Here is a 21,945-nt window from a genome sequence, read left to right as displayed (position 1 = left end):
AAAATATGAAGGGGTGTCCTTTTGCACGCTTGCTTGCCAAGTAGAATGGCTGTGAATTGGACATCTCAATCATAAATAATAAATATAATTCTTATTGTCTTAATAATCACAGATGTCCTTGCACTGCACGACTGTAGGCAAGGATAGGGTCACTCGCTGGGACGCAGTGTTCGTTTTACTCTTCGAGTCCTAGCCTTGTTAGCACTGCAGAATATGCCTCCCTGTCCTTAACTTCGCCAAACCTGTAGGCTACCCTAATGTATAGGTTCTACCCATCTTTACATTTATTCATAAACCCATAAATATCCAATTTCTAGTGAGAACCAAAACAGTTTCGGGCAGACACAATGCTCACAGACAAATTGAAAAGTAATTGGCGTTTTTATAGATGGACGTGTAAGCATGTTCATAGACAACATATTTTATTCTCTTTAAGACCCAGAATGGAATTAAGGTTTCAAGACTAGAACTGGAACTAGGAGTGAGGGCTCCAAATTTTTTTTTTCTAATTTAATTATATCATACTTGAGTTTGATGTTGTGCCCTTTACATCATATTAGGTGTTATATCTCTACTTTACTTCTGAATTAAACAGAGATTTCAGAATTGAATCTAAATAATATGGACCACAGACACCTCCGTTGCTTGCCGTGTGCGTATTTAATTGAATAAAACGTCCTCGCCCCACCCATAATACCTACGAACATTCTGATAGGGCGTGTTCCTCATGGACATGACATCCCTCCATTTCTTAGAATTAAACTATTTTCAGTTACAGAAAACATAACTCAAGACTTTACTTCGCATTCCAGGAATTCTTGTTTCTTCTACTTTCTGACCGGTCAGATTTGTAACATAACCACCAGAAAGGAACGTATACCTATTCAAAAATCAATCAATCAATTAAAATCACATCTTGGTTAGTACTATACTAGTCAGAACTCATTACTTAGTAAACATATTGCTTTCCTTTAAGAAACCTTAAAGCATGTGTGTTTTTATCTGTGTGTCAACGTAATTTCTGTTTTGTTGACTCTGAGTGTCTATGGTGTGTGTGTGTTCTTCTATCGCCTCGCTGGTTCCGGCATCATCCTCAGCTTCCTGTATTTCCCCCTTTTCTTGGAATGTCCCTTGCTTCAGTCCATTCCCTTCGTACTTCTTGACAAAAGTGGTGTTTCTCGCATACCTCACTCCTGTTGGCGATTCCACTACCCAGGGGCGCCGCTAGGGATTTTGGGCCCCATGAAAATAATCTTTACAGGGCCTTCTGTATTATAATTTCATCATCATTAGGGGCCTCTCTGGGCCCCCCTCCATCATGGGCCCCTAGAATCCGTCTCCTTTACCCCCCCTTTTCGGCGCCCCTGCCACTACCACCTTGTTTCCTGTCCTGCTGATTATCTTGTGTTGTGTTGCATTGAATGTGGTGGAGAATTTGTCCGTTTTGTCTTGTCTCAAGAGCACAGTTTCACCAACACCGACCTCTGATAGGTGTGCTCCTCTGCATACAGCTTGCTCTTTGCTTTTTTCTCTGTCACGATCACAAACTATCTGATCAGTGTGCACTTCAATCAGTTCAGGCAGCTTTCCTCTTACTTTTCGGTTGAAATGCAATTCAGCAGGGCTTTTACCTGTTGTCGGATGGATGATGGTCCTGTAAACTGTCACATACTTTCTCAGTTCTTTTTTCCAAACAAGTCCATCTGATTGAGCAATCCTGATCCTTTTCATGAGTTATGCGTTTGATGCTCAACCTCTCCATTGGCCTGAGCATATTTTGGAGTAGTTTTCGAGTGTTTGATGCCATTTTCTTCACAGAACAGTCTGAATTATTCGGATCAGAACTGAGGACCATTGTCAGACTTACACGTGACTGGCAATCCGTGTCTGCTGAAGACTGACTCCAGACTGTCTATAATTCAGTCCCTCCAGAAAGATGCAGCGTTTTTTGGTGATTGTTGTGGCCAAAAATGAATGAAATGAAATTGCGGGAACTTGAAATAACTGCGGGAACTTGCGAAAAAATGCGGGAACTTGCAAAAAATGCAGCTTTTCGATGACGAAATTGGCAATTTATGCGGTGAAAGTGCGGCATATTAGAAAAAATGCGGCCCCCGCATGAATATGCAGACTTTGGCTAATTGTGTGTTGAATTATCGCATCGATCGCATAATCACGTTTTTCTGGAGGGACGGATAATTGTCTCTGCTGTGGTGGTGGTCATGGCATCATATTCATAATACCGAAATAATCTACTACCACCAGTATGGAGTGGTTGGACGGAGAGGTCCCAGTAAGTCAACTGCAACGCCCCGCCAGGGTCCATCAGGTAGCGTTGTGGGCCTCAGTGGTTCAGGTGGGTCAGGTCTAGCAACTATCTGGCATCCGTGGCAGGCTTTGCAATGTCTCTCAGCTGCCCTGTCCACGCCAGGCAACCACACTTTAGTCCTCTGATGTTGCTTTGTTCCCACTATGCCCAAATTTCCCTCGTGGGCTAGTGCAAGTGCACGTGTTTTCAAGGCCTGGGGCAGCACTATACGTGCGCCTCTTAGAACAAGATATCCTATTTTGCATAGCTCATTTGCAATGATAGCATAGGGGGGTTGGCACTTCTCAAAGTGTCCAGTTCCTATGGCTTTGCGCACCTCCTGGAGCTCTTGATCAGTGGCAGATGCCTCCTCCACTTCTCGAGTAGTGAGTGTCTTTGGAGTCGCGTTCACTGCCACAAACCTTATGTACTCCACAGCTCTGTGCACATGTTTCGCCTGTTCCACGTTGTTTGGCAGGAGTCTTGATAGCGAGTCAGCGATATTGTTTTTACCTGCTATGTGTACTATTTTGAACTGGTACGACTGTAGGCGAAGAACCCATCGCTCTATTCCTGCACATGGTTTTGAGTGGGGACCATATATTACTTCCAGTGGCTTATGATCTGTGACTAGGTCAAACTGTCGCCCATACAGGTATGGATGTACAGTAGTCTCTCACAGGCCCAAACTAGACCTAATGCCTCTCTCTCTGTCTGAGAGTATCTCTGTTCGCAATCAGTTAGGCTACGGCTTACATAGCACACAGGGACTTTAATTCCTTTCTGGTTTTGCACTAGGACTGCGCCTAACCCCACAGGACTTGCATCTGCTATTACCTGGGTGCCTCTTTGTCGAAGTAAGCAAGGGTGGTTGCTTCAGCAAGACCTGCTTTCAGAGCACTGAATGCTTGTTTTTGCTCGGGGCCAAAATTGAAAGGCATGTCTTTCCTTGTCAGGCGCCTCAGTGGCTCTGACAGAGTTCCAAACTGCGGGATAAACCTATTGCTGTATCCAACAAGGCCCAAGGAATCTACGCACCTCTGTGGCGGTCTCCGGCTCCCGTGCTTCTGTCACAGCTCGCATTCTCTCCTCTGTCGGGCCAATGCCCTTTTCAGACAGCAGAATGCCCATGAAAATCAATCTGTCCATGTTGAACAGACACTTTCCGGATTCGGTGTTAATCCTGTGTCTCTGAGTCTTGCCATGACTGCATGCAGCCGTCTGTTGTGTGTCTCTTGGTCAGATGCGTGTATGATCACGTCATCAGATATGTTCTCCACTTCTTCAATACCAGCTAAAGCATTGGCTCTCTCGTGCTGATATTGTTCGCTGGCGGAGGAAACACCAAACAACAGTCTTTTATACCTGTACACTCCGTTGTGCACAGCAAATGTGGTGATATCACGTGAATCAAGAGTCAGTTCGAGTTGATGGTAGCCCCATTTTAAATCTAACTTGCTGAATACGATTAAGCCATTCATGCCTTGAAGTAGCTCATCCACTTTCGGTATTGGAAAGCGTTCCCTCACTATGGCCTTATTGGCCGGTCTCATATCCAAGCAAAGTCGGAAATAATTCCGAAGGTTTTTGGACAATCACAACCGCGCTCAACCACAGGGTGGGTCCGTTTACCGGCCAATGATGTTCAAGTCCACAATTCTTTAATTCTGGACTCTACTGCCCCCCTAAGGTGGAATGGAATGCGCCTGAGTGGCTGGGCTACTTGTTTCACCTCTGGGTTAATGTGTAGACTGACCTGTCTTGTTTTTAGTTTTCCGACTCCACTGAACACTTCGGGGTACTGCTGCTGGAGTGTTTGCTTAGTGCTTGTGATGGCAGCAATGTTGGCACCTATTCTTAGGACCCCCCTTAGGACCCCCAGTCCCCTCATTGTCTCTTTTCCCATCAGTGGCTTACCACTTTCCCTGATTACGATGAACTCAGCTTGTTCCGTGTTTTTGCCTATGGACACCTCACACGTGAATGCCCCCTTGACTGTTAGTGGCTGATTCGAAGAATATAAGTCAAGTTTCCTCTCTGTCTTAGGAACGTAGGAGTGGCACTTAATGCTTTCTGCTTTGAATTTTTCCCATGCATTTTCTCCCATAATATTACTGGTTGCGCCAGATTCAATCAGCATTTTTACATTTACTCCCCCAACTCAAAAGTTGAGTCTCTCTGGCATGTGGAAATCTTCAATGGCAAATGCAAAGTCCTCACGTTCATCAATATTGTTCACATTTTGTTTTGGGTTCCCTTAGTTTCCTTAGTTCCCTTATGCCTTTATTGTGGCATACCTTTGCAAAGTTATCTTTTCCTTGGCACTTGTGACACACTTGCCCTCGTGGAGGGCATTTCGGATCACGGCCAATATGATCGGTATTCACACATCTGTAGCATTTCCCATAATTTTTATTGTCTCTGTTTGGTTTACCTTTTGTGTTCCCATATCCATGCTTTCCCTTTTTTTCTTTAAGAGCAATTTGGTTAACAAAGTCTTTGAAAGGTCTAGCCAATAAACATGACAAGTCCGCCATTTGTTCATCGATGCTCTCACAACGGGCAGCTATTTCCAGTGTAGATGTAAGCATCAATCCATGACCCTCTTCTAAAAGTTTCCGTCTCACATATTCCGACGTTCCTTTCCTTTCCTATCGCATCCCTGTCAGATTCTCCCCCGTAACCACCCCGTCTCACACCGTGTCTCTCAGACGTGTAGCAAACTGCTGTACCATCTCACCTGGCTTCTGGTGCATTTTTTGAAATGCGTGCCATGCCAGCGCTGTGTTGACTTGGGGTACAACGTATGCATTCAACGCCTTCACTGCCTCGTCGTATTGGGTTGCCTCACCCGTGTCCAGAAGAGCTGAGAAGTTGTCCTGTACGTCTGGTCCAGCAAGATGAAGTAGCAGTGCACGTCTCCTTTGCCTCGTAGCATTAGGTGAATCCGCGGCTACGATAAGCCCTTTGCCGTCTGCATACAGCTGGAACGACGTCAGCCATCGCTTCCATCTGGAACCTAGTGTGGCTGGCTTGGTGTAGCATGCAAAATGCTGAATCCCGGATTTCTCCATGCTAACGAACTAAACTGTAGTTTCCAACTAGCTAACTCAAATTAATCCTCGTCGCCATTTTTATATCTCTACTTTACTTCTGAATTAAACAGAGATTTCAGAATTGAATCTAAATAATATGGACCACACTTAGACACCTCCGTTGCTTGCTGAGTGCGTATTTTAATTGAATACAACTTCCTCACCCAACCCATAATACCTACGAACATTCTGATAGGGCGTGTTCCTCATGGACATGACATTCGGTAGCCTCGGTATACCCATACCCATACCCTTTTGCGCCGCTAGGCAGCCTGGATTCCATGGATCCGATTTTCTCCTGAGATAGGGAACCAATCACAGAACGGGGAGGGACGGCAAGACGATGACCACGTCTATGCGACACACCCATCGTCTTCTTTCTCATTGAATTTCTGTAACTTTACATACGTCATCTGGTATAATTGATACGATCGGCTATGAGCAGTGTTCACGTTAGCCGGATATAGCCGGACATTGGCCGATTGCACGCACGCATGGCCGGTATAATAAAATGTAAACAGCCCACATGTCCGAGAAAAAAAATAAAGAAGTTTGCATTTATGTATGAATTAATCAGTAGCATATGAAAACCAGTAGTGGTTCTTGGCCGAGCTCACCAGGGAGGCAAACACGAACGTGCCTTCATGAATGCGCGCAGTGCACCCGCACATGCATAAACATGTCATTCAGTGGCCACGCTGTTGAACGCTGATTGGCTGTCATCAGGCGAAATTCGCTTCAAAGTTGAAATATTTCAACTCGAGCGAATTTGACGCGGCACAAATCCTCGTGAACGCGCTCGCCTGTGCACGGCGAAAGTGTGGCGTGACAAATCAAAACTTGTTGACGGTTTTCTCTCACGAAAAATTTGCCCGATGCGCGTCTCTGCGTTCACTTTGTATGGGATCTTGTCGCCCCGTCGCGTTTGGTGTGAACGCACAAATCTTTCCCGACTGGGCAAAGCTGGCCAAAATCACCAGTACAATCCCCGTGTCCAGTGTTCCTGCGGAACAAGCCTTTTCTCTCCAAAACAGGATTAAAACATCTATCAGAAACCGGCTAGCTGAGGAAAAGGTGACGAGGCTGATGCGCATATCGAGCCCTGGGCCGGGGTTGAAAGACTTCAACTTTTCGCGAGCAGCGGAGCACTTCCATGCCATGAAGTTGCGCCGAAAGTAGCCTGCAAGAATTGCAATTATCGAATTAGTTATTTTTTACCCGTTTACCATTTTTGCCGAGAATGGCTGTTATGTTTTTTTTGCCTAGGCTAATTTAATAAATGGCATTTATTGAAGCAAATTAGTTTGTGTCGTTTGTCGTTTAAATGTGGACTTCTGGTGATTATTTAATTATTAGTGAATAACGTCCGGAAGATATTCCAAATGTCAGATATTCTGGAATAGTGTCGGACATTTGTCCACCCAAGAAAAGGTCTAGCGGGAATATGAGCTGGCTATGAGCTACGTACAGCCTTATATGATAGAAATTCGTAGCGCCCAATAAACGGCTCTGGGCAATCGTAAACCACGCCTCGAATACGAGAAAATTAATGTATGGTTCCCAGACTTCTTCTCAATGTAGATTGAGATGAGGTCTGCCGTTAGCCAGGCTAGACATTAGGCTACTTTAATTCAAAGCTGGACCTGACGTAGCCTACCAATGCATTCGATTTCACTTACATAATTTTGATCAGTTTAAAAATATAGCTGTTGTGTATTCAGTCGTATTATGTGCTGTTCCTGTTACTCCACTACACCACCGGATGGCGCACTCAGGCCCGCCGACAGGGGGGGACAAACGGGTACGTTGTCCCGGGCCCTGGACTGGCCCTGGAAATGGGGGGGGGGCATAACTGGACCCCCATGAAGTTGGGATTAATTATTGTATGTATACTTCAAAATGTGTAGATTTAGAGAAGAAAAGTGCTTTATTTGCATTCAATTAATGACTCCTAGATTGTTTGCCTTCATTGCCCTTGAAAAAACGGCCAATAACCCCCTATCACCCCTATGCCAAAATGGTTTGGTCTTTGGAGAAGAAAAAAGACGACATCATTCCATTAGTGGTCAGTGCGCGAGTTGATTCAACATGCACAAGTCAGGAGCCCTGAAAAAAAAAGAAAGGCGCCTGAGGGGATCTCTTTATAAATATTTCAGAAAAGACTCAGGTGATGCTGCAGGTACCAGTAAAGGCAGCTGTGCAGCACAGCCAGGTAAGACACGGCCAACTTTTTCCAGCCCCGTCGTCAAGTAACACAGGCACAGGCGGCGTGTCAAACATATTAGCGCAGCACCACATGAGCAAGTCACACGGAGATCAATATCAGACAGACAGGGGGCATTGAATAATTTGATAACCACAACGGCTTTATTACACTGTGTTTCATACGCCTATATCTTGAATCTTAGAATATGCACATTACCCCGCAAATAGGCCCATGTCCAAATCAAATGTTTCAGGCAGGCACGCGCTGCGCACTCCAATCAGGCTGAATTGATTTGAGAATCATTCCCAGTCAGCTGAATTACAGCCAGTGTAACGCGGCTCATGGTTTAAAATAAGCCAGTGGCATGGCAACATGTGAAATTGCCATTTAGATAGAGTTGGATGTAACGAATGGGTTATAAACGTGACGTTTTGGGGTAGCCTGTAACTTAGTTTCTGATTGCCGTTAACTTGAAACTCGCCAGATGAATGGGCTCCGCCTTGTTCCCCAAACATTCTCTGGAAGTTCAGCGGACATAAACGCGGGTCTGGCGATAAATAAAAGTACCCTTGACATGATTCCCCTTGGTCAAGTGAAAAATGGTCGATGAAATGTGCAGTTAATGAGCTCTAAGTGAATACAATAGCGTGAGTTTTATTGTGGTATGATTCTGAAAGCCATAACTTCACTCAGTCCATATCCATAGCCTATCCAATTAAAGTTGTAAATAATCCTTTTGGTTTATCCGTAATAAATGGGCTTGTCATCCCGACGTCATGTGTTTGGGAGCTGCACAAGGGAATTCTGTGGTTGTGTTTCGGCGTTTGACAATTTTGGGAACAAAAAAAAAAAAACTTAGATTTTTAAACTTTTGTAGTCTTTGGGATAGAGTTAGCCAAGTTGATCAGTCTATTCTTTTCTGTGTTAAATCGTCAAATTAAGGGGTTTTCAATTTGTTCTTTTTTAAATGGTTCATTTTGACCCCTGTTAATTTAGATATAGCCCTTTTTATCGAAATATGTTCACCTTTATAGGAGAGGCTAGAGAGGATGAGAGAGAAGAAGAACAGGCTACCAAACAGGATGAGAGAGAGGAAGAACAGGCTACCAAAGAGGATGAGAGAGAGGAAGAACAGGCTACCAGTGAGATAGAGGAAGAACAGGCTACCAGTGAGAGAGAAGGGGAGGAGAGTGAAGGGAGAGAGAGAGAGAGAGAGACAACGGGCTGGCAATGCTTTCCATAGAGCACAAGCTTGCAAAGAAGCTGGACTTCAATGACCTCATTGATGACTTTGCCACCACAAAAGTCCGGCGCATGGCATTTCGCACCTAAATAGTTGCACACAATGTTAATGTTAAAATGTTCAAATAAATTGTTTGTTGAGTAATGAGTATTTTTTTGAATTTCCTTAATTTAAGGGTAGGGTAGGGACTGAGAAAGTAGAGGTGTGTGTGTTTTTTTTTTTGGGAGGGGCCCATTGAGAGAATTTTGTCCCGGGCCCAGCCAAACCTGTCAGCGGCCCTGGGCGCACTTACCTAGTGTTGTACTGAAACTGTGTAATGTGACGTTGTGTGAGTTGAAGAAGAATACAATGATACTCGTTGAATGAGTCTACCGTGCCCGTCTCGTTCTTTCTTTATTATATTAACAAGTACAGGTTAATATAGAACAAATTGGCGACGAGGATGATGAATACCGTTCCTCTTCCGGCGTTATTTCTGCCGGGTGCCGGACAACCTACAATTCCGTTCGACACCTGGGCTAAGATGTTTGAGAACTATCTACTAGCCATACACGCGGAGGGGGACGACTGGCCAGACACGAGGTTACGTGCAATCCTCTTACATTGTCTGGGTACAGAGGGCCAGCGTGTGTTTTACACACTTGCAGACGCAGGTGCATCTTACAAAGAAGCAATGGATGCACTGCGTGTACACTTCGTTCCTGCAATAAACGTTGTGGTGGAACGTCACAAGTTCAGACGAAGGATTCAGAAAACGGAGGAGACCATCACGGAGTATGTTGCCGCTCTGCGCGAGCTAGCAACAACGTGCGGATTTGAAGGTAACCGAGACGAGATGATACGTGATCAGCTTATTGAGCATGCGAGCTGTGCTAAAGTGCGCGACAGACTGTTGGTGCAAAGTGATGCAAACTTGACACTGGAGAAAACGTTGAAAATCGCAGTGCAAGTAGAATCCGCAATTGGATATGCGCGAACGCTGGGTCCAGAAGCGTGGGCTCCGGTTCAAGCGGTGACGGCGACGCCTAAACGTCCATTCAAAGGCAGAGGGATGAACAACCACCAGGCGGCGCCTACAAAGAGCACACCAAGACAGTCGCGCTGTTTTAGGTGTGGGTCATCTACCCATCTTGCCAATGCTTCTGACTGCCCTGCGCTGAAAATGACCTGCCGGAAATGCAATAAAATGGGACACTTTGCAAAGGTATGCAAGTCTTCTGAAAGACCAGCCAGAAATGTAAGTGTAGTTAGCGTGCTGGGAATTGATAAAAATAGTCCAGCTCAGAAAATAACGTGCGAAGTGACTATTAATGCAAAGTCAGCTTCTTGCCCAGTAGAACTTGTGGTAGATACAGGTGCCGCTGTGTCTATCATTCCTGAACCTGTCTACAGAGAGCATTTCAGTAATGTGCCCCTGACTGAACCAAAAGTGAAGTTAGTGTCATACACAAAGTCAGATATCCCAGTACTAGGCTGTCTATCAGCTACAGTGCAGCATGCTAATACTACAGCACCAGCTGTATTATATGTGGTGGAAAAGGAAGGTACTGCTGTCTTGGGAATGGACTTATTCAGGGCACTTGGACTTTCCATTGTGGGAAATTCTGTGCTCTCACCTGCGGCTCCAGTGTCTGAGGTCGAACCTGGGCCAGTGACCGGTGTGAAACTGGGCTTAGCTAAGGACTTTCTCCACCGGGTGAAAGTGAAGGAGGGCAACGAAGCAGTACAGCCCGTTCAACAGAAACTGCGGAGACTTCCTCTCTCCGTGAGACAAGCCGTCTCCATGGAGCTCGAGAGACTGTTACAGATGGACGTAATAGAGAGGATTGATGCATCTCCATGGGTCTCACCCATCGTGGTCACGCGACGGAAGAACGGGGCGGTGAGGCTGTGCGTGGACTTACGTGAGCCTAACAAGGCGGTAGTGATGGACAGTTACCCGCTTCCTCATATGGAGGAATTGTTCTCCGAGATGTGTGGTGCTACGGTGTTTTCTACAATAGACCTCGCCAACGCTTATCATCAGATGCTCTTGACAGAGGAGAGCCGAGACTTAACTGCATTCATAACGCATGATGGACTGTTCCGGTTCAAACGTGTACCATACGGACTGTGCTCAGCCCCAAGTGCGTTCTCCAAGATGATGTCGCTTGTACTGAAAGGCTGCAAAGGGGTCCAATTTTACTTCGACGATGTCATAATATACGGAAGGTCAAGGCAGCACATGACCTCAACTTACAGGAGGTGCTCGCAGCGATCAAGCGGGCTGGCCTCCAGCTAAACGAGGAAAAATGCCAATTCAACCAATCCAGCCTGCGGTTCCTTGGGCACACGATTTCTGCCCAGGGCCTACAGCCACTCACAGAGCACGTCAAAGCCATCACAGAGGCTCCGGCGCCGACAGAGGCTACAGCACTGCGCTCATTCCTGGGGCTCACAGCGTGGTACCAGAAGTTTGTGTACAACTATGCGTCGCTCGTGGAGTCCATGCGAGCATGTCTGCGTGAGGTAAAATTCCAGTGGACTTCAGCAGCTAAGAAGAGCTTCGAGGCTGTTAAGGATTGTATTGTGAACAGTCCAGCGCTGTCTGTCTTCGATCCCAGCCTTCCCACCTTCGTGTCTACAGACGCGTCAGACTATGGCTTGGGGGCGGTACTGACACAACTACACACAGATGGAACAGAGCGCACAGTTGCATGTGCCTCACGTACACTTAACCCTGCAGAACGCAAGTATTCTATCGTTGAAAAGGAGGCGTTAGCCTGTGTGTGGGCTGCCGAAAAATGGAGGACCTTCTTATGGGGTACCAGATTCACACTACGCACAGACCACCAGGCTTTGACCACACTGCTCGCAACAAAAGGTCTGGGCCGCGCCGGTATGCGCATTGCACGTTGGTCTGCGAGACTCTTGTGCTTCACGTACGACGTGGAGTACCGTCCTGGCTCACAAAATCAAGTTGCTGATTGTTTTTCCCGTCTACCCCTCCCAGCAGAAGAGGATACAGAGCCAGTAACAGAGCCAGAGCTTGTTGCTCTGTTGGACACAGAACTCAAAGCTCTCTCAGTAAACAAGTTTGTGGATGCATGTCAGGTGTGCCCTGAGCTCACAGCCCTTAGAACGCAGATACATAAGGGCTGGCCTAAGACAGCAAAAGCGCTACCGGATGAGCTCAAACCATATTTTGCCACAAGAGATGAACTCTCAATCCAAGATATGATCATCTACAGGGGCTCTCACCGACGACTTGTGCCAGTGGCCTTAAGGAAGCAGCTGGTGAGCTTGGCACATGAGACACATCAGGGGATCGTTCGCACTAAACAAAAGCTTCAGGACTTATACTGGTGGCCTGGTATGGACATGTCTGTGGAGGAGGCTATCCGTGCATGTGGACCATGCCGGCTGAATGACAAAAGTGCCAAGACACATGCCGCTCCTCTCCAGCCCATCCCACTACCTGATGCTCCATGGCAGAAAGTGGGCATGGACATTGTGGGACCGTTCGAGTCAGCCAGCTGGGACTGTCGCTTTGCAGTGACGTTGGTTGACTACTACACAAAGTGGCCGGAGGTTGCTTTCACCTCTACCATCACAACGGCAGAAATCACTTCCTTTCTGTCTACCGTGTTTGCCCGGTTTGGAAACCCTACGGAACTAGTAAGCGACAACGGCACTCAGTTCACTTCCAGTGAGTTTGCTGAGTACCTTGAAGCAAGAGACATCAAACACAGGAAAGTGTCTCTCTACTATCCACAAGCAAACGGAGCTGTAGAACGCTGGAACCGCGTTCTAAAAGAGACATTGCTTTCTGCCGAACAGGAGGAAAAACCATGGAAGCCGTTCGTACAGGATTTTCTGCTCACTTACCGTGCTACCCCACATGGCACCACAGGAGTGTCACCACATGAGCTCATGTGCAACCGACCAATGCGTACCAAAGTAGACATTGGCCCTGCTCGCAAATCTGATCCACTGCCAGAGGACCAACTACGCAGTCGGGTCGCTGCCAAACAGCAGGCATCAAAGACATACACTGATGTGAAAAGGGGAGCACGTGTGCCAAAGATAAAAGAGGGAAGTTTAGTCAGAGTGAAGAAACCTTTCCATGTCAAAAAGGGACTGTCTAAGTTTCAGAGACCTGTCAGAGTGATGCGCAAAGCTGGTTCTAGTGCCTTCGTACTGGAAGATGGGCGCACATGGAATGCTACCCACCTATCTCTGGTCCCTGAGAGTGAAGTAGACAGGGATTCAGACTCAGAACCAGTGGCCTGCCCTGCCCCTGATCCTGTGCCGGAGTCGCCCCAGCAACCTGAGCCGCCCAAACAAGCAGTTGACCCTGGGGTCATGGACAGACCAGTGAGAGGGAGAAAGGAGCCTGCTTGGCTTCAGGAGTATGAACACTAAGGCCATTTCTCAATTCGTAGCACGCGTACTACGGACTCGATGACTTGCTAGCACGTACTTGGCAAGTCTGTACTTCAAGCACATACTTGCGAGCACGCGAGTACGTACCTGCAATTGGAACAGCAGCGGACTCGATGACGTCACCACCTCTGCTCGTCCGTTAACTGTGCTACGGCCTCATTTAGGCATATACTACTGAACAATATAAACAAATGATATAAAACAAAATCCCAGCCTCTTTCATTTTCAAATAGTATGTAAATATTCTGAATGAATAACAATTGAAAAGATATGAGTGTCCTGTCATGTGTATAAGCTATACACACACACAACCTTACATATATTTATATATTATTATTATTATATTAGGCCCATATATTATATATTATATAAATATATATATAAGTTAAGAGTAACTTAAGCAACAGTTGTAACTTGTGCGTCTTCTCCATATTGTCCGCCCTCTTACTGCTGCGAGTGCGAATTGCATCCTGGGATTTATAGCGGGAGCAAGCACACACGAGCCACCTCCGATGCATGCTCGGTGAAACGGCGATATCGAGCACGCATCCAGAACACTTCCGGGTTTTACGACAGTACTCGCTTGATGCGTGCTTCGAATTGGAACAGTGCTCGGGCAACGACTGATGACGTTTCACGAGTCCACGAGCACACGAGCACGCACAAGTACGCGAATTGAGAAACGGCTTAATTGTTCTGAGGGACTGTGAGGTAAAAGAGAATGAGTTAAAATGTAAAAAAAAAAAAAAAAAAAAACACGGCTGTGAAAACGTAAGAAAATACTGTTGTTTACTAAAAAAAATATATATATTTTGTTGTTGACTAATGAATGTGAGATAGATACTGGTTATGTTGGACACTGTATTTCATTGAGAAGATTTACATATCTGAAAATGTCATGTTAAGTTTACATTATATACGGGTTACAGGTTTCAAGAGTTTACCTTTATATGCAAAGGAGTTTACATTATATACGGGTTACAGGTTTCAAGAGTTTACCTTTATATGCAAAGGACAAAGTCAGAGTACAGTAAAGCTGCTGGTTATATTTTAGCAACATTTTCTAAGGTGAAGTTCTGTGTTGATGCTGATAAGATGGCACTTGAGTTATTGTACTACTTGAGTTATTGTACTACTTTAATTATTGTACTACTTGAGTTATTGCACTATTGTTGAATTATTGCACTATTATTGAATTATTGCACTACTGATGAGTTATTATATTACTGAGTTTTGAATTATTCTGCTGATGTCAGATGTGGCATTGTTCTTTTGCTTACGTTTAAGCTTCTTAAGAGAGGGGGAATATGTTGTGTATTCAGTCGTATTATGTGCTGTTCCTGTTACTCCACTACACCACCGGATGGCGCACTTACCTAGTGTTGTACTGAAACTGTGTAATGTGACGTTGCGTGAGTTGAAGAAGAATACAATGATACTCGTTGAATGAGTCTACCGTGCCCGTCTCGTTCTTTCTTTATTATATTAAAGGCACCCAGTGCAACTTTATGTAAACATTCAATGAAAAATAAACATTCAATTTCTAGTCTTTTTTACACGTAGTAAGTTTCAATAACTCCATACCATTACATATCGACATTCAAGGAGCAAAGATGAGACCTCGCTGTGTGGTGAGAACTGATAGAAAATCGTAAACAACAACAATCGCCGGTGGGGAGAAGCCATTTTTCCATTGACTGGAAGCCTGCTTTATTTATTGTAGGTTACAAAAAATAAAGAAAATGGCGGCATTGTTGTTATCGATTTTCTATCAGTTCTCACCACACAACGACGTCTCATCTTTGCTGCTTGAATGTCCGTATGTAATGGTATGGAGTTATTGAAACTTACTACGTGTAAAAAAGACTAGAAATTGAATGTTTATTTTTAAGCCTCGAAAGTTGCACTGGGTGCCTTTAACAAGTACAGGTTAATATAGAACAATAGCCTACTATGAATTGTATTGTTCTGTATCGTCTAGTCTGGCATTTAGCAGAATGCTGGTTTGATTGTCGGATTTATATATGTCAGTGGAAGTCAAATGAGGTATGTGGGAAAGGCGCCATTATTACAAATGTTTACTTTTGGAAGCTTACACTTTGATGTGATTGTTTAAATAAAATATCAAATATGTATTCAGTTTATCATGAATGGTTTGCGATGTAGGCCTAGGCCGAGGTATTCCGAGATCTCTATTCAGGGCTTTGACGGATTAACATCAGAAGTAACCAATGGAACATGCATCGATCGACGGGAAACATGAAAGGTGCTGACACAATACTTGTTCATCGGGCTACTTGAGAGGAGTGAATAAAGTTCACGTTTATTGCCAGACCACCAAACTGGTCAATTGGGAAATATTCTGCACTTTGGTCAAAGTGAAGTTATTTGGCCAAAGTAAATATATAACATTGTGCTTGCCCATATAAGGTCATGATAGGATAGGGGGGGGAGAGGGAAGTCTACACTCTCAGTATAAAATGTTGAACCTATTTGCCCTTTTCCCATTTGGCTTGGTAACGGATCAACCCGCAAGGTAGGAAAACCCCACAGCTTTATGTGGCCTGATATTGTATAATATAGTGTAGGCATAATGCACATAGTTGATGTTGTCTTTTATAGTTTAATATTTCCTGCACCACTTAATCAACTCAAATTACTATTTCATTTTTATCTACTTTATATACTGGGTTTATATATGTTGAGGTTAAAATGTTTTGCTTGGTGAGCATCGTAGCACCCATTGCCTTATCTAGAAGTCAATGATTTAAGTGTAGGATAGCCTACTATTGATATTTTTTAGGTTTGAACACAACCACTGTATCAAACTGCTGGTAAAAGACTGCCTTGGCATCCTTTGAAAGGCATTCCGAGAGCAGCCAAATTGAAAGCCTGATATACAAAACCAGAAACACAGCTTTTACAGATGGCCTACATGATAGTTGTCGGAGAGATGATGTTCCATTTCCAGTAGAACAGTATAAACAATCGGGACCGTTTATAATTGGTGGTCTATAAATAATAAAATGCAGACTGACTGATATTGTTCTAAAAATCCAAATTGTGCAACACCTTTTCCTTTTTACCTCAGTTTCATTCCAACATAGAATATTAACAAATTTACCAGCAGCGCTGCTGAGTTTTGTGGGAGGTGAGATCCAATGAGAACCGGTGTCAATTCTTAATGCAAATCAAGATAAATAGAGAAAAGATAAAAAGGTTTTTAAGGATATAGTATATGAACTTGATGAAACATGAACAGGTGTTGACACTTGACCCCTCTATTGAAAGGTGAATATAATTCTACGATACCAAGCCAAACAATTGCAATTTTCCTTTACGACCTCTAGCGGGCCGCGGAGAACATGGCATGGTAGGCAATTTACTCAATTCAACTTAAACGACCCAGGTGGTTAAAGATTAGGCGTGATCCCTGATTTCAGTAGGTGCACTCCAAAATAAGTTATCTCATAAAATGAAAGAACAACACCCCCTTATAAGCAGTAGCATGAAAGACTCATTATTTTGCCATTCATTTACGTGCAATTTCAGTTTTCAGTCTGCAATCTTTCTATTCTAAGTCATCTGCCTCTACACAATTAAGTATGTCCGCTACGTTTCTATTATTAAGTCTCTTTTTGATTTCTCTTTATGCTTCCAACATTAAATCCAAAGACATTCATGAGCTAATGACACCCTACAATTTCATCATGTGTTTTTATTGTTCTATAGCAGATCACAATATCTTGCTGACTGTCAGTATTCTTCCGCAATATTTATCAATGACCATAATGATAATGTAACAGTTGAGGTTGTTTCTGTTGGGGTACCTGTGATATATATTTATGCTTTTAAATAAAACTAATTGCATTTTGGGTATTGGACAAAGTTTTCATGCTCGTGTCAAAACCACTCTAGGTAGTGTAAATATAATAAAGAGTTCCAAGGTCTCAGAATTAACAGAAATAAATGTTACCAGTGTTTTGTGTGTTCTTAAAGCAATTTTTTACCAGGTCTCAACCCAATAGAGAATTATTTTGACAATGGGGATCAAATTCCAAGAAAGACCCGCAATTAGCGGGTCTGATTGAAGTGGCTCATAACACAATCTTTGAGGCACCATTTTTAGGCCAACTGTAGTTAACATATATAGCCATTATAGACATTACAAGATCAATTCGTTCATTTTAACTTTCAACGTTTCTGTGTCAACTGGCACAGACCAAAATGCCTCTGGATGCAATTAGATGGCTCTAAAACCAATCAGAGCAATACAATTGGTGATGGGGTACTTCTCCGTCACACACAAGCCACCCCATATTAGGTAGATGGTTGTGATGGCCTGACCTGGGCCAGATTGGGCCAGACCATCTGCCAGAGCAAATAAAACATGACCTCACTTATTCGTCTAGGCTAGTGAACATATCCAAGAACATGAGGTTAAGTAAATTGGTTGATATCAAAATTTAAACACTGTTCTTACAAATTAACAAACATTTCTGTATGTAAATTATAAATTTGAATTTTCTTTCTTTTTACAATGATTTTAATTTGTCCCTTTTTAGGTCCTAACATGGTGAAAAGGGTGGCAATAATCGGGGCAGGGCCCTCTGGTCTGACCAGCATGAAAGCCTGTCTAGAAGAGGGAATGGTGCCCACCTGCTTTGAGAGCAGCGACGACATGGGGGGCCTGTGGAAGTTCAAGGCAAGACTGTTAGTCCAAACCAGGGATTGGCAACTTGCATCATCCCTTCTTTGTGGCCCTGTTAGATACATAGGTCCTTGTCTAGGTCGGGGCAAATATTGAGCCATTCCCAAAATCTATCAATGAATGAACCTCTGTTTTATTAGTGTGTCCCCACCCTCCCCCCCTTTATAAGTGTCCCATATAAATTATAATTGCAGGAGAAAATGCAGTTAAGAAATACTAGAACTTTTTGAGTGAATTATTTTGAAGAGTAGTATAACATGAGAAATAAAAGCATCAAGGTGTTACCTTTCAGGCAGGAAGACAGTCTTCCTTGGTTTCCATAGTATATGACACAAGTCTTGGCTTCATTCTGATGTGGCAACCTTTTTAGATGACAGTTATAACTACAACTCCAGCCATGTAAAGGTTGGAGGTAAAGCCTCTCCTAAAAAACCCTATCCTCCTCCAGGAAGTTTCTGAGCCAAACAGGGCCAGCATCTATCGCTCACTCACCATCAACATCTCCAAGGAAATGATGTGCTACAGCGACTTCCCAATCCCTGCCGATTACCCAAACTACATGCACCATTCCAAGATCCTCAAGTACTTCCGCATGTATGCTGAGCATTTCAAACTGCTGGAGTACATCTGCTATCAGGTATAACATCGGAAACTTGCACAAGGAAATCAGAGAGTAATATTAGATTTTATTGATTGGTCAAATTTGCCTTAAATCCATAACATAATGATTTATGTTGTAATGCTTAGACCCTAGTGAAGAGTGTCAAACAGAGACCAGACTACTCCCGTAGTGGGCAATGGGAGGTCTTGACGCAAAGCAAAGATGGACAGGAGGAAAGACATGTATTTGATGCGGTCATCTGCTGTTCTGGCCACTACACCTACCCCCACCTGCCTCTCAAGGAATTCCCAGGTAACCCAACATCAGCCAATCTAACCAACATTTTCTCATCTCTGTGGATTGAAAATTAATGACTACCTTCTTGTTTCTCTCTCTTTCTACCATGTTGTGTGTATGTGCACATGTTTGTGTGTTTTTAGGAATTGAAACATTTGAAGGGAAGTACTTCCACAGCTGGGACTACAAGGGACCTGAAGACATGCAGGGGAAGAGAGTGGTTGTGGTTGGCATTGGAAATTCTGGAGGGGACATTGCTGTGGAGGGGAGCAGAGTTGCAGAGCAGGTTGGAAAAGATATAACCCCACTATTGCCTTGAGATGTCTAGTTGTATAATATATATAAATAATACCTTTGCAGGCACACATCTACAACATGATATTGAAGCTTGAATCCACAGGTCATCTACGGGCTCGGCTTTCCCCTCTCTATGACTTTGACTTTATCTGACAGGTGTCGCACTGTGTGTTCACCATGGTATCATTTGGGTGTCGCAGGTTTATCTAAGCACTCGCCGCGGTGCCTGGATCGTCCGCCAGGTCTCTGACAATGGCCTGCCTTTGGACATGAAGTACAACACACGCTTTGTCCACATCCTGTTCCAGCTGATGCCTGTCTCCTTCCTAAACTGGTTTGGTGAGGGGAAAGTGAATGCTATGTACGACCATACCATGTACGCCATCAAGCCCAACCACAGGTACCATTTTTCAGTTCACTTTATAGCATTTGTTGGTGCATTTCTCATAATTATAATTGCTTCTTTTTTCTTACATTTTTGTTTAGTCCACACCGTTAATATTGGCCCAACATAGCACAGTACACTCATATAGGAAGAATGAGGAGACCCAGGGATGGAAAAGGACAGTATAGTTGAGGAGAAGGAACATAGCATTATATCTGAACCAAATACAGATAGAAATAAAGTACTAAAGTACTGAGAGATGACGATAGAAGGACTAGGAGTTATGTACAATTACAAGGCTTCCAACAGGGCTACACAGTGGGGAAGAGTCTTAAGAGAATAACAAGGCAGTCACATATTTCACGAATTTACCTATCGATCAGCCACATTTTATTTATCCTGCAATATGGTTATCTGTTCTCTAATATCCCACCAACCTTTATCCATGTCCCCCTCTGTACCCCCCTGTCAAATAGACTTTTTAGTCAGATCCCAGTCTTCAATGATGAACTGCCCCTCAAGATTCTGTCTGGATCTGTGGTCATTAAGTCAAACATCAAGGAGATCCGTGGGTCTACGGTGGAGTTTGAGGATGACAGCGTGCTGGAGAAGGTTTGACGGAGATACATTGAATGTTTTTCCACTATAGGTCAACATCAGTTTCGGCCCTGATCTCTGCATCTGTTCACAGGTGGATGTTATCGTGTTCGCAACGGGGTACAACTATGATTTCCCCTTCCTCCCCCAAAATGCGATGTACAAGACTGGGCACCGCGTAGGCCTTTACAAGCACGTTTTCCCACCCACCCTGGAGCACTCCACACTGGCTGTGGTGGGTTTCATCCATGCCCTGGGAGCCATTATGCCCCAGGCTGAGATACAAGCGCGCTGGGTAGCTAGTGTCTTCAAAGGTGAGTTTTAGTTGTTTTTTTATCTACGTTGTCACCACCTGCACTAAACTAAATTAGACTGTTTTTGACCTCAAGATATTATTATCCATTGACTCCAAGGCACGAAGAAGCTTCCTCCTACGCAGACCATGATAAAGTCTGTCGAGAAGGACACCAAAGTTATACAAAAAAAGTATGAATCAAGTTTTATATATTTTCTATATGTTTCCTAATAACGTTATACTTACATAATGCTGACTGCCAATGTTATGTCTCTGCAGCTTCATCGTGTCCAAGCGGACACCCTTGCAGGTTGACTTTGTCGACTACATGGATGACCTTGCGGGGGAAATTGGAATACGCCCCAGCCTTCTCTGGCTCTTCTTTACAGACTATGCCCTGTTCAAGAGGCTGCTGTGGGGCCCTATGACGGCATACCAGTACCGTGTGACGGGAAAAGGGAAGTGGGATGGAGCCCGCAAGGCCATCTTCACTCAATTTGACCGCATGTATGAACCACTGAAGACCCGCAAGGTCCGTAAGCCTGCCCTGCCACCCCTTTATGATACAATGGTTTAGAGAAGATTTTTCCTGTTAAAAATGTGGCCAGGCAGGTCGTGCGATTTATTCAAATTCGCTTCTTGTTCTTTTTACATCTCTCGTCAGGTGGACGGTCAGGACCAGGGAACTTCCTTTGCAGGTCTGCTGTTCAAGTTGAGCCTGACCGCCATGGTCGGAGGAGCCGCGGCATACTACGTCCATGCCCGCAACCCCAACACCATCCCAAACCTCATCGCCAGGCTGCGCCCACAGATGGCCTGAATGGGGTCTAAAGGCTGTGCTCACATTATAACAATAGGAAACCATGTGTAGATGCTACAGCACATTTGGGGTTTTGTTTCTGACGTCTTCAGTGAAGTCATCTCAAGTTCAGCATCGTAGTACAAGGCTAGGTCTTTCAGTATGTTCTCTTTGCCAGAGGTCTCTAATCTATGAGTTGATCTTGTTGGCTTTGATATCACAGCATCATTGCGATATGTCTGTCTTTGGTAACTATGTCTTTAATAGATAGACATTAGTAATTTTATTAATTTCTGATTGTTAATCATGATATCTTAATTGTTAACTACTAATGCAGATTACATTGGCATGTCCTTCAACATTTTAAACAAGTTGAAATAAAAAAAAATATATTTCTGTTGTAGTTAAGCAATAAAGTCAGAATTTAATTCAGTCGATTGTATTCAAGTTTTGTTTCAATTTCCAGGACATAAGTAATGTAAATTGCTGTTTAGGGTTAGAGTACACCTTTTTTGATAGTGCAAGCTCCCCAAGAAGCTGCCTGACTCCTTTATAACTCATGTCCATGTGAAATCCCCCTTACTCTGTCTCCAGGTGTTTCAAACTTGATTGAACAAAGGGTGGAAATGGCGTGGAGCGCATAAGGGCACTCTGTGATGGGACAAACAAAAAATGCTCCAGAGAAA

At 44.1% G+C, this 21,945-nt stretch overlaps 1 protein-coding gene across 2 annotated transcripts; it reads left to right on the top strand.

Moving 5' to 3' along the window:
* Nucleotides 1-7,475: 7,475 nt before the first annotated feature.
* Nucleotides 7,476-21,691, top strand: LOC130393216 (flavin-containing monooxygenase 5-like). Of its 2 annotated transcripts, none has more exons than XM_056603840.1 (11): nucleotides 7,476-7,615; nucleotides 17,843-17,982; nucleotides 18,437-18,625; nucleotides 18,736-18,901; nucleotides 19,030-19,172; nucleotides 19,384-19,583; nucleotides 20,045-20,180; nucleotides 20,260-20,479; nucleotides 20,579-20,651; nucleotides 20,740-20,992; nucleotides 21,125-21,691. In XM_056603840.1, the coding sequence occupies exons 1-11, from the start codon at nucleotides 7,492-7,494 to the stop codon at nucleotides 21,278-21,280; spliced, it is 1,800 nt and encodes a 599-aa protein (XP_056459815.1). In that variant the 5' UTR covers nucleotides 7,476-7,491; the 3' UTR covers nucleotides 21,281-21,691. The 2 variants fall into 2 exon arrangements, with proteins under 2 accessions (XP_056459815.1, XP_056459816.1); XM_056603841.1 differs by lacking the exon at nucleotides 7,476-7,615 and adding an exon at nucleotides 15,722-15,813.
* Nucleotides 21,692-21,945: the final 254 nt, after the last annotated feature.

Source organism: Gadus chalcogrammus, chromosome 12 (genome assembly GCF_026213295.1).
Source record: "Gadus chalcogrammus isolate NIFS_2021 chromosome 12, NIFS_Gcha_1.0, whole genome shotgun sequence".
NCBI lineage: Eukaryota > Metazoa > Chordata > Actinopteri > Gadiformes > Gadidae > Gadus > Gadus chalcogrammus.
The sequence above is the reverse complement of the archived record's forward strand: the minus strand, read 5'-3'. Positions and strand labels throughout refer to the sequence as shown.

What these genes read in the sequence shown, in the direction of transcription:
- LOC130393216 (XM_056603840.1), top strand. Translation starts at nt 7,492, where the DNA reads ATGCACAAGTCAGGAGCCCTGAAAAAAAAAGAAAGGCGCCTGAGGGGA. An exon ending in GGGGCCTGTGGAAGTTCAAG is followed by an intron (nt 17,983 to 18,436) that starts GCAAGACTGTTA and finishes ATCCTCCTCCAG; the next exon opens with GAAGTTTCTGAGCCAAACAG. An exon ending in ATGACAGCGTGCTGGAGAAG is followed by an intron (nt 20,181 to 20,259) that starts GTTTGACGGAGA and finishes ATCTGTTCACAG; the next exon opens with GTGGATGTTATCGTGTTCGC.